This window comes from Balaenoptera physalus (assembly GCF_965194825.1).
Source record: "Balaenoptera physalus genome assembly, chromosome: 2".
Classification (NCBI taxonomy): Eukaryota; Metazoa; Chordata; class Mammalia; order Artiodactyla; family Balaenopteridae; genus Balaenoptera; species Balaenoptera physalus.
Window position 1 is genome coordinate 101855279 of NC_138883.1, and position 12760 is coordinate 101868038.

The 12760-nt window shown below is 36.2% G+C and overlaps 1 protein-coding gene across 3 annotated transcripts in view; it reads right to left on the bottom strand.

Annotated features, from left to right (window-relative positions):
- MNS1 (meiosis specific nuclear structural 1) overlaps window positions 1-12760 on the bottom strand; it is an 87336-nt gene that overhangs the window by 33053 nt on the left and 41523 nt on the right. For all 3 annotated transcript variants that reach the window (XM_082446198.1, XM_082446199.1, XM_082446197.1), the window contains one exon: window positions 12120-12247. In XM_082446198.1, the coding sequence (XP_082302324.1) occupies window positions 12120-12247 (128 nt within the window). The remainder of the gene's footprint in view (window positions 1-12119; window positions 12248-12760) is intronic.

Genomic DNA, 12760 nt, shown 5'->3' on the forward strand with positions numbered 1-12760 from the left:
TATCTGCAATTTAAATGAATTTTTTCTAAATGTATAAAAGATATTTACATTATTTTTAAAATATTTTGAAAAAATACCCCTTTGTCCATTCATCCCAAGAAAAATCAGAATGCATGTGAAAAGAGACATTGTAATTAATTTTTCTAGACAAAACAACCCTTTTATTTTCAATAATCATCACTAAAAATCCTTCTGCCAGTGCCTGGCTCAGAAAAGGCGCTATATCAATATAGGTTAAAATTTCTGTCCAGTTACCAGTATTATTAGGCTAAAAGAATAACTATAGTGGAGAGGTTTAAACCTATACAAGTTACTTAAATTTTGTACCTTGGTTTTGCTATCTGTAAAAGGGGTAGTTTTGACAATTAAATAAGTTAACATGTATAACAGTAGACACACTACTACATATGGTAACTATTTTTTGATGATGATGAAGAGGGAGTATCATGGGCAAGTTTACGCCACTTCTCTGGGCTTGTTTACTTATCTGTTAAAAAAAAAATGGGGATTGGCCTCAGATAATCTCTGAATTACTTTTTAATCTATCATTCTCCTAAATTTAATGAAAACAATATGCCATACAAAAATCTTTATTTTACTGTGCCAGTCATAATTCTGAATATGACAGAATATGAGAATTCTGAGTTGGAAGGGCCCTGAGATGTCACCAAGATGTACATGTTAATTCTTACTGGAACAAAGAGGCACTCACCTACCTATAAACTCAACTTACAAGTACCCCCTACCTACAAAGAAACAGTCATAAGGGGTAAGGGAAGAGAGATATTCCTGGTATTATGGTGTGGGTCCTTCTTGCCCTTACCATTGTAAGCGCAAATGTGTACGACCCAGGATTACCTTCTTACATAAAAATAGTGTTAGAAACGAGGATCAAGTTTCTAGGTTAGTCTACATATTTTATTCCACTAAGAGTTTGAGATACATTTACAAAGATTTTTGTTAGAGTTGGGTACTAATGATTATGCACCAATATACAAACCCAATCAATTTATAATATTGTCTCTACAAAAAAATGTGCATTAAATTGCAAACAACCAACATTCAAATAAACGACCTTCATTTGAAGGACAAGGGCACCCATACCCATTGGATATACACCTAGAAGTGAAATTTCTGAGTCACAGGGTAGGCTGTGTTCAAATTGAGTAGATAATGGCAGTTTTCCAAAGCTTTGTCAGATTTACACTCTCATAAACAGTGTCTAAGCACTCGCACCACTCCACACCCGCAGCAACACTTTCGTCTTGTCATAGATTTTAACCATTCTTTTGGGGGATGTAAATTATCACTGGGGTTTTAATTTATGTTTCCCAACTACTAATGGAACTGAGACCTCTTCATATGTTGACTCATTTGTATAACTTCTGTGAAGTTCTTGTTCAATATTTTTAAATTTTTTTTTCATTTTTATACTGGTTTGTCTACTTATTGTTGCATAAAAGTTCTTTTTTTTAATTAATTAATTTATTTATTATTTTTGGCTGCATTGGGTCTTCGTTGCTGCGTGCCAGCTTTCTCTAGTTGCAGCAAGCGGGGGCTACTCTTCATTACAGTGCACGGGCTTCTTATTGCGGTGGCTTCTCTTGTTGTGGAGCATAGGCTCACGGCGTGCAGGCTTCAGTAGTTGTGCACACAGGCTTCAGTAGTTGTGCACGCGGGCTTAGTAGCTGTGGCTCGCGGGCTCTAGAGCACAGGCTCAGTAGTTGTGGCGCACAGGCTTAGCTGCTCCACAGCATGTGGGATCTTCCTGGACCAGGGCTCAGACCCATGTCCCCTGCATTTGCAGGCGGATTCCCAACCACTGTACCACCAGGGAAGCCCAAAGGTTATTTATATATTCCGGATACAAGTCTCTTGTTGGTTATATATGCATTGCAAATACCTCCTTCCAGTCTGCAGTTACTCTCACAGTGGTTTCTTCAGATAAAGAGTATTCTAATCCACCAATCTTTTCCTTCATTGTCAGTGACTTTTGTGTCATGTTTTAAGAAATGTTGCCCACCCCACAGACATAAATATATTTTCTTGTATTAGTCTCTCAAAGCTTTGTTATTTCACCATTAACTTTTAGACTATAATCCTCCAGGAGTTGATTTTTATGTGTGGTGTGAGGTAGAAATCAAGTTCATTTTCTTCCATATGGATATCTAATTGATACAGTATCATTTTTTTTTAAATTATTAGCACCTTTAATTATTATTTATTTATTTATTTATTTGGCTGTGTTGGGTCTTCGTTTCTGTGCGAGGGCTTTCTCTAGCTGTGGCAAGTGGGGGCCACTCTTCATCGCAGTGCGCGGGTCTCTCACTATCGTGGCCTCTCTTGTTGCGGAGCACAGGCTCCAGACGCGCAGGCTCAGTAGTTGTGGCTCACGGGCCTAGTTGCTCTGCGGCATGTGGGATCTTCCCAGACCAGGGCTCGAACCCGTGTCCCCTGCATTAGCAGGCAGATTCTCAACCACTGCGCCACCAAGGAAGCCCGTATCATTTTTTTAAATGTCTATTTCTGAATGCCCTGCAGTGATTCTAAAATGTATATGGAAATGCAGAGTAGGAATGGCTAAAACAATCTTTAAGAAGACCAAAATTGGAGACTTCTTCAGGATATGAATACTTATTATAAAGCCACAATATTTAAGATAGTGTGGTTTTAGCACAGGATGAACAAATGGATCAATGGAATAGACTAGAGCAGCTCTTCTCAACTACAAGTTTTAAGCCCTAATGCCCTTAAGCAACTATTATGTGCGTGAATTAACTTAGTTCCTCTGGATCTAAAGTAATACCAGCTATATACTGTCTTTGAGAAAATTAAAAATACAATCACTCAACTTTCTGTGACACTTCGTTCTCTTATGGAACCCCAGTTGAGGAAGGATGGGATAGAAAAATGCAAAAACAGATGCATGCACATATGCACACTTATTTTATGACAAAACTGGCACTGCAGAGCCAGTTTCCCTTTCTACTACTGCTACTCAGTTTGGTAAATGTGCTATTTAGTAATTTACCTAAATTTTCAAATTTGCATAAAGTTGTTCACAATATCCTGCTATGATCTACAGTTATCTCCCATTTGTACGATCTATAGTTATATCGCACTATCCATTCCTAGAATTGGTTATTTGTGCATTCTCTTTTACAGTTATATACTCCTGCCAGGGACTGTCAATTTTATTGGCCTTTTTAAAGGCACAATTTTTGGCTTTGTTTATTCTACTTTATGTCTACATTCTAAATTGCTCATTTCTGCCCTTATCTTTATCCTACATTATTTTTTAATCACTCCAGATGGGAATTTTCTCTTCGTTTTCAAATAATTCCAGATGGAGTCTTTTCTAATCGTCATTTTAGATTATATATTATTTAGATTATTTTAGCTTATATTATTATAAGCTATCCTCAAGGAATAGTTTTAGCTACTTATGGGGACAAGTTTGGGTTTTTTTTTAATCCTAGAATTTTTTTCTTGTGGTAAAATATATATTAAAAAAACTTGTCATTTTAACCATTTTTAAGTGTACAATTCAGTGGTGTTAATTACATTCATAATGCTCAGCAACTATCAACACTATTTCCAAACTTTTTTTCCAAAAAGAAATGCTGTACCCATGTAAGCAATAACTCCCCATTCCTCCCTTCCCTGCTAATTTACTTTTTGTCTCTGCAAATCTGTCCTTAGATATTTCATGTAAGTGGAATTATACAGTCTTTATCCTTTTGTTTCTGGCTTACTTCACTTAGGATAATGCTTTTCAAGGTTCAACCATATTGCAGCATGTATGAGAGCTTCATTCCCTTTTATACCTGAATAATATTTCATTGTATGTATATACCACAATTTGTTTATCTACTCATCTGTCTATAGACACTTAGGTGGCTTCTACCTTTTGGCTACTGTGAATAATGTTGCATTGAACATTGGTGTACAAGTATCTGACTGAGTCCCTGTTTTCAATTCTTCAATTCTTTTGAGTGTACACCTAAGGGTGGAATTGCTGGACCATATGGTAATTCTATGTTTAACTTTTTGAGGAACTGCCAAACTGTCTTCCACAGTGCACCATCTTACATTCCTACCAACAATGTCTGAGGTTTCCAATTTGTCCACATCTTCACCAACACTTATTTTCCATTGTTTTTATTACAGCTATCCTACCAGGTGTGAAATGGTATCTCCTTGTGGTTTTGATTTGCATTTCCCGAATAACAAATGTTGAGTACTTTTTCATGTGCTATTGCCTACTGTCTGTCTGCTTTGGAGAAATCTTTAAGTACCAGGCCCATTTTTGAATTGGGTTGTTTGTCTTTTGTTGTTGAACTGTAGGCATCCTTTATATATTATGGAAATTAAATCTTAACCAGAGATACAATTTGCTTTTCTGGCCTGAGTTCTGAATTAGGAGAAACACAGATAAGCACATTGTGTCAGTCCTTCAGGTAGCTCCCAGGTAGGTTAGAATATACACACACAATAATTTGCAAATAAGATCTGCTCTTCTTCCTCCAGAACCAGGGCCTGGTACTCTATGGGCTGCTGTCCTCAAGACTGCCTCAGAGCTGGGAGGGGATGGAGCAAGGAAAAGTAAAAACACTACAGACTTTGCTTCCATTGCTAAGTTGCCTTTTTCTTGTTTGAGCATGCAGCTGGTTGCTATAAAACTTTGTTGTTCAGAGTTCTTACAAAGTTGATTCTGACAGTTTCTGCTAGTTTGACTGGGAGGACAGGAACTTGGAGCTGCCTACTACACCATTTCTCAGATGTCACTCCAATCTCAGAAAATAAGGAAACACAAGCTTTACATGACACAATAGACCGGATAGATTTCATTGATATTTATAGGACATTCCACCCAAAAGTGGCAGAATACACTTTCTTCTCAAGTGCACACAGAACATTCTCCAGGATAGATCACATCTCGGGTCACAAATCAAGCCTCGGAAAATGTAAGAAAATTGAAATCGTATCAGGCATCTTTTCTGACCACAATGCTATGAGACTGAAAATCAATTACAGGAAAAAAAACTGTAAAAAACACAAATACATGGAGGCTAAACAGTGCATTGCTAAACAACCAAGAGATCACTGAAGAAATCAAAGAAGAAATAAAAAAATAGATAGAAACAAATGACAATGAAAACACGCAATCCAAAACCTATGGGACACAGCAAAAGCAGTTCTAAAAGGGAAGTTTATAGCAATTCAATCTCACCTCAAGAAACAAGAAAAATCTCAAATAAACAATCTAACTTACACCTAAAGCAACTAGAGAAAGAAGAACAAAGAAAACCCAAAGTCAGCAGAAGGAAAGAAATCATAAAGATCAGAGCAGAAATAAATGAAATAGAAATAAAGAAAACATAGCAAAGATCAATAAAACTAAAATTTGGTTCTTTGAGAAGATAAACAAAATTGATAAACCTTTAGCCAGACTAATCAAGAAAAAAAGGGAGAGGATGCAAATCAGTAAAATTAGAAATGAAAAAGGAGAAATCACAACTGACACCACAGAAATAGAAAGGATTCTGAGAGACTACTACAAACAACTATATGCCAATAAAATGGACAACCACGAAGAAATGGACAAATTCTTGGAAAGGTACAATTTTCCAAGATTGAACCTGGAAGAATTAGAAAATATAAACAGACCTATCACAAGTAATGAAACTGTAATTAAAAATCTTCCAACAAACAAAAGTCCAGGACCAGATGGCTTCACAGGCAAATTCTATCAAACATTTAGAGAAGAGCTAACACCTATCCTTCTCAAACTCTTCCAAAAAAATTGCAGAGGGAGGATCATTCCCAAATTCTTTCTACAAAGCCACCATCACCATGACACTAAAACCAGACAAAGATACTACAGAAAAAGAAAATTACAGACCAATATCACTGATGAACATATATGCAAAAATCCTCAACAAAATACTAGCAAACAATCCAAGAACACATTAAAAGGATCATACACCATGATCAAATGGGATTTATCCTAGGAATGCAAGGATTCTTCAATATATGCAAATCAATGTGATACACCATATTAACAAATTAAAAAATAAAAACCATATGATCATCTCAATAGATGCAGAAAAAGCTTTTGACAAAATTCAACACCAATGTATGATAAAGACTCTCCAGAAAATGGGCGTAGAGGGAACCTACTTCAACATAGTAAAGGCCATGTGTGACAAACCCACAGCAAACATCATACTCAATGGTGAAAAACTAAAAGCACTTCCTCTAAGATCAGGAATAAGACAGGATGTCCACTCTCGCCACTCTTATTCAACATAGTTTTGGAAGTCCTGGCCACGCTAATCAGAGAAGAAAAAGAAATAAAAGGAATACAAATTGGAAAAGAAGAAGTAAAACTGTCATTGTTTGCAGATGACATGATACTATACATAGAAAATCCTAAAGATGCCACTAGAAAACTACTAGAATTAATCAAATGAATTTGGTAAAGGAGCAGGATACAAAATTAATGCAGAGAAATCTCTGGCATTCCTACACACTAACAATGAAAAATCAGAAAGAGAAATTAAGGAAACAATCAATTTACCATTGCAACAAAAAGAATAAAATGCCTAGGAATAAACCTACCTAAGGAGGCAAAATACTTTTACTCAGAAAATTATAAAACACTGATGAAAGAAATCAAAGATGACATAAACAGATGGAAAAAAATACCATGTTACTGGATTGGAAGAATCAATATTGTGAAAATGACTATACTACTCAAAGCAATGTACAGATTCAATGCAATCCCTATCAAACTACCAATTGCATTCTTCACAGAATTAAAACAAAAAATTTTACAATTGGTATGGAAATACAAAAGACCCCAAATAGCCAAAGCAATCTTGTGAAAGAAGAATGGAGCTGGAGGAATCAGGCTCCCTGACTCCAAACTATACTACAAAGCTACAGTAATCAAGACAGTATGGTATTGGCACAAAAACAGAAATATAGATCAATCGTACAGGATAGAAAGCCTGGAGATAAACCCATGCACATATGGTCACCTAATTTATGACAAAGGAGGCAAGAGCATACAATGGAGAAAAGACAGCCTCTTCAATAAGTGGTGCTGGGGAAACTGGACAGCTACATGTAAAAGAATGAAATTAGAACACTTCCTAACACCACAGACAAAAACAAACTCAAAATGGATTAAAGACCTAAATGTAAGACCGGACACTACAAAACTCTTAGGGGAAAACACTGTTTGACATAAACCACAGCAAGATGTTTTTTGACCCACCTCCTAGAGAAATGGCAATAAAAACAAAAATAAACAAATGGGACCTAATGAAACTTAAAAGCTTTCGCACAGCAAAGGAAACCATAAGCAAGACGAAAAGAGAACCCTCAGAATGGGAGAAGATATTTGCAAATGAAGCAACTGACAAAGGATTAATCTCCAAAATATACAAATAGCTCATGGAGCTCATTATCAAAAAAACAAACAACCCAATTAAAAAATGGGCAGAAGACCTAAATAGACATTTCACCAAAGAAGACATACTGATGGCCAAGAGGCACATGAAAAGCTGCTCAACATCACTAATTATTAGAGAAATGCAAATCAAAACTACAATGGGGTATCACCTCACACCAGTCAGAATGGCCATCATCAAAATATCTACAAACAATAAATGCTGGAGAGGGTGTAGAGAAAAGGGAACCCTTTTGCACTGTTGGTGGGAATGTAAATTGATACAGCCACTATGGAGACCAGTATGGAGGGTCCATAAAAATCTAAAAATAGAACTACTATATGATCCAGCAATCCCACTACTGGGCATATACCCTGAGAAAACCGTATATCAAAAGGACACATGTACCCCAATGTTCACTGCAGCACTATTTACAATAGCCAGGACACAGAAACAACCTAAATGTCCAACGATGGATGAATGGATAAAGAAGATGTGGTACATATATACAATGGAATATTACTCAGCTATAAAAATGAACAAAATTGGGTCATTTGTAGAGATGTGGACGGACCTAGAGTCTGTCATAGAGTGAAGTAAGCCAGAAAGAGAAAAAAAAAATCGTATATTAACACATATATGTGGAATCTAGAAAAATGGCATAGATGAACCTATTTGTAGGGCAGGAATAGAGATGTAGATGTAGAGAACAGACATCTGGACATGCGGGGGAAGGGGAGGGTGGGAGGAATTGGAAGACTAGGTTTGACATAAATACACTACCATGTGTAAAATAGAGAGCTAGTGGGAAGCTGCTGTATAGCACAGGGAGGTCAGCTCGGTGCTCTGTGACAACCTAGATGGGTGGGGGGTGGTATGGGAGGGAGTCCCAAGAGGGAGGGGATATAGGGATACATATAGCTGATTCACTTCATTGTACAGCAGAAACTAACACAACATTGTAAAGCAAGTTTACTCCAATAAAAAATAAATAAATAAAACTAGACAGTGAGTTTCTCAACTCCAGTTAAAAGCTATAATAAAATTAGATTGTCTTTTAAATATTTTCTTGGATTAAAAAAAATCATGTGTTCTAAATAATATAAAAGAGTCTCATGACCTCTGAACTTGAACAATTATTTTCAAAATAAATTTCACTGATTTTTAAAAATTTACCCTGGGTTTTAAAAATTAATTTCTTTTAAGTTTAAAGAGCCTAATCATGATATAGGTGATTTTTAATTACTTTGGATACATTTCAAGCACCACAGCAAACATTTCCTTCAATTTAGACCTGCCAATTTCCAGATGAATACACTGATCAGAAAATGGTCCATTTCTGCATGTCAGTCAAAATTTTACCACGGCTTATGCACAAAATTAAAAACTCTTAGCAGTTTTGACACTGCTGAGAGGAAACATACTCTATTTGAAAGAATACTCAACGAATGACTTTTGCCTTATGTTTGAAGAAACTTTCCACAATGTATAGAATACTCAACTTTCTTTCAGTCCTTTAAATCCAGTCTTCTAGTTTCTAATGTTGCTGCTCAAAATTCAGTCATACTTCTCACTGTTGCTCCTTTGAAGGCAGTAGTCGTTTTTGTGTGGCTACTTTTGTGATTTTTATGATTTTCTTTATTGTTAGATTTCTAAAGTTTGACTAGGATGAGCATAGATGTATTTTTAATTATTTACTATGCCTTTGTGGCTTTATGTCTTTTATTATTTTTGGAAATTCTCAACCTGTATCTCTTTGAATACTGCTTCTGCATCATCCACTTTCATTTCTACTACCAGAATTAAAATTATACATCTGGTAGAACAGCGGTCCCCAACCTTTTTGGCACCAGGGACCAGTTGGTTTTGTGGAAGACAATTTTTCCACGGACGGTGAGGGGTGGGGGGAATGGTTGAGGTGGTAATGTGAGCGATGGTTCAGGCAGTAATGTGAGCGATGGGGAACGGCAGGTGAAGCTTCACTCACTTGCCCGCTGCTCACCTCCCGCTGTGTGGCCTGGTTCCTAACGGGGAGTGGGCTGGTACTGGTCCACAGCCCAGGGGTTGGGGACCCCTGTGGTAGAACTTTCCAGCACAGCCCTTATCTCTTTTAAGTTCTCTTTTGTATTTTTCTACCCTTTTGTCTCTCTATGCTTATTCTGGATATTTTCCACTAAACTGCACGTTGTCTCTTCATCTGTTTCTATCTAATAAAATCTAATGAAATTCTGGATTATTAAAGTAAAACATACACCAAAGTACACAACTCTTAAGCATACAGCATGTAGAATGATGTTGAACACCTTACTATATGCTTACTGGTCAAGCTCTGCTTCACTTGTTAACTCTCAGCCATACTTTTGCCATCTGCAGAGACTTCCAGGAGAAATGCAGCTACAAATGCCAGGCTCACCATTCTGGTTTCCTTCCTCTCCCATATCTTATTATTATACTTTCTCCAGACAGTCTGCTCTGAGAGGGAGCTTTTATCTGAATCACCTAGTCTTCAATTGCTAGAAAGGTTCTGTATTTAATTCTTTTATCAGTGAATTAGACAAAGACATATGAAACATTTATTTCATCTTCAGATAACATAAAAGTGTGAGTGATAGCTAACAATAATTGGAGAATTAAGTTCAAAAAAAATAGTTTGAGACTAGAGCAATACGAAGACATTAGCAGCAATTTTAAATCTTTTTTTTTTTTTTTCCTCTAAGAATTAGTAATCCCTTAGAGAACGTGATAAAAGTTGTGGACACAGAAAAATACACATGGGTACATTTGCCAAACATACATATATAATTTAATGGGCTCAAAACCTCTGGAGCTCATCCATGGGTCATATAATATTCTACAGAAGCCTTGCTCAGTTAAGATAAAATGTAACAACTATCAAAGTAAATTCTTAATATATTCAACTACTTAAGTACAGAATAGGCATTTATTTAGTCTGAGTTTCAATCAACAGTGTGATAGGCTGCCACTGAAAAGTAATTCGATCTTAGGCAACATTAAGAAACATATTCTAGAACAATGTGGTTAATAGTCTCACTATTAGGAGTACTAAACAGTACCCTAGGGACTTCCCTGGTGGTGCAGTGGATAAGACTCCATGCTCCCAATGCAGGGGGCCCGGGTTCAATCCTTGGTCAGGGAACTAGATCCCACATGCATGCCACAACTAGAAGTTCACATGCCACAACTAAGAAGCCCACATGCCACAATTAAGAAGACAACATGCTGCAACCAAGGAGCCGGCGCTCCGCAACTAAGGAGCCTGCCTGCCACGACTAAGACCCGGTGCAACCAAATAAATAAATAAATATTTTTTAAAAAATAAAATAAACAGTACCCTAGAGTATTACACATAATTGTGGGGGCAATATTTTGTTAAGGAACACTAAAATTCTAAATCACATCTACAGAAGAGAACCAGGATGGTAAAGAAGCTTGAAATTATGTTATCTAAGGAACAAATGAAGGAATAACAGACATTTAACTTACAGAAGGAAATGTTTAGTGGATTCATAAATATGAAGGGATGTCCTAAAGAAAAACTCTATTTCTTTTTCAATCAGATAGCAGAACTAAGATAAATGCCTGGATATTACAGGGAAGTTAATTTTAAAACAATAGGGAAAAAAGGATTATTCAAAGATAGGGCTGAATGAAAAAGTTCCTATCACAGTCACTAGACGTGCTAAACCACAGCTGACCAGCCACCTTCCAGAAATACTGTAGGAAATTTATGTAGGGGCATAAAATTAAATTAGGTATCACCTAAGATTTTTCTTATGAGTAGAATTCATGAGTCTATTTTTTTTTTTTTTTAACTTTGGGTTTATTTATTTATTTATGGCTGTGTTGGGTCTTCGTTTCTGTGTGAGGGCTTTCTCTAGTCGTGGCAAGCGGGGGCCACTCTTCATCGCGGTGCGCGGGCCTCTCACTATCGCGGCCTCTCTTGTTGCGGAGCACAGGCTCCAGACGCACAGGCTCAGTAATTGTGGCTCACGGGCCCAGCTGCTCCACGGCATGTGGGATCTTCCCAGACCAGGGCTCGAACACGTGTCCCCTGCATTGGCAGGCAGACTCTCAACCACTGCGCCACCAGGGAAGCCCCATGAGTCTATTTTTTATAAGAGGTCATTTTAAAAATTTTCTTTAGAGAAGAGGGAATTGATATTGATTTTCACCTTAAATATTAACACTTTATTTCTAGGAATATGACCTCTTTTCTCAAATGAACATATATATAGGATTTAAAGCAGTATTTCTAGTCAAAATATTAACTAAGTACAATGACATAAAGAAAGAAATCTCACTCTCAGGTGCTAAGCATTACATAAAAGTTTAAAGATAAGTGAAGTAAGACAGAGAAGGACAAATATCATATGATATCACTTATATGCAGAATCTAAAAAAAAATGATACAAATGAACTTATTTACAAAATAGAAACAGACTCACAGACTTAGAGAATTAGCTTATGATTACTGGGGGGAATGGTAGAGGGGAGGTGTAGATTGGGAGTTTGGAATTGACAGTGTACACACTGCTATATTTAAAATAGATAACCAAGGACCTAATGCAAAAAAAAAAAAAAAATTTTTTTAAGTGGCCAAAAAGACTAAATAAATGAAATTTTTGGAAGCCAAGTTACCTGTTTTCTCTTACTTGTTGCCTCATCTTTTCATCCTTTAGACTTTCATGTTTAAGTTTTGCCAATTCCATAGCCAATTTTTCTTCTTGTTCAAGCTGGAGCTCCCTCAATCTTTTGTTTTCTTCTGCCTAAATAAAAAAATAAATAACTTTAGTCATTTGTCCCCCAGAACCAGATTTTTTTTCATTAAGGTTGAACTTGTTTTATAGCAAAAAACTACAAGTACCTTCTGAGAAGTCAACTGTTTATGTTTTATTTTCAAATACAAAATATAATTTCAATAAATACTTTTTCTGAACATTTTATCTGGAAAATGTTCTGAACATTTTATCATGGAAAATTTCTGACCATTTTATCTGAATTTTTTTTTTTCTGAACATTTTTTCATGGAAAATTTCAAACATCACCAAAAGTAAGAAGAATATAGAAACACACCCTCAGGTATCCATCACTCATCTTCAACAATTATCAGTATTTTGCCAATCTTTTTTCTCTACTCTTCCACTCCACTTCCACTTTTTCCTATATTTTTTTTTTTGCTAGAGTATTTAAAAACAAATCCTAGATATATCATTACCGTGTAAATAATTCAATATTGATCTCTACCTGACAAGAATTTCTTCTTATATAACCATACAAGT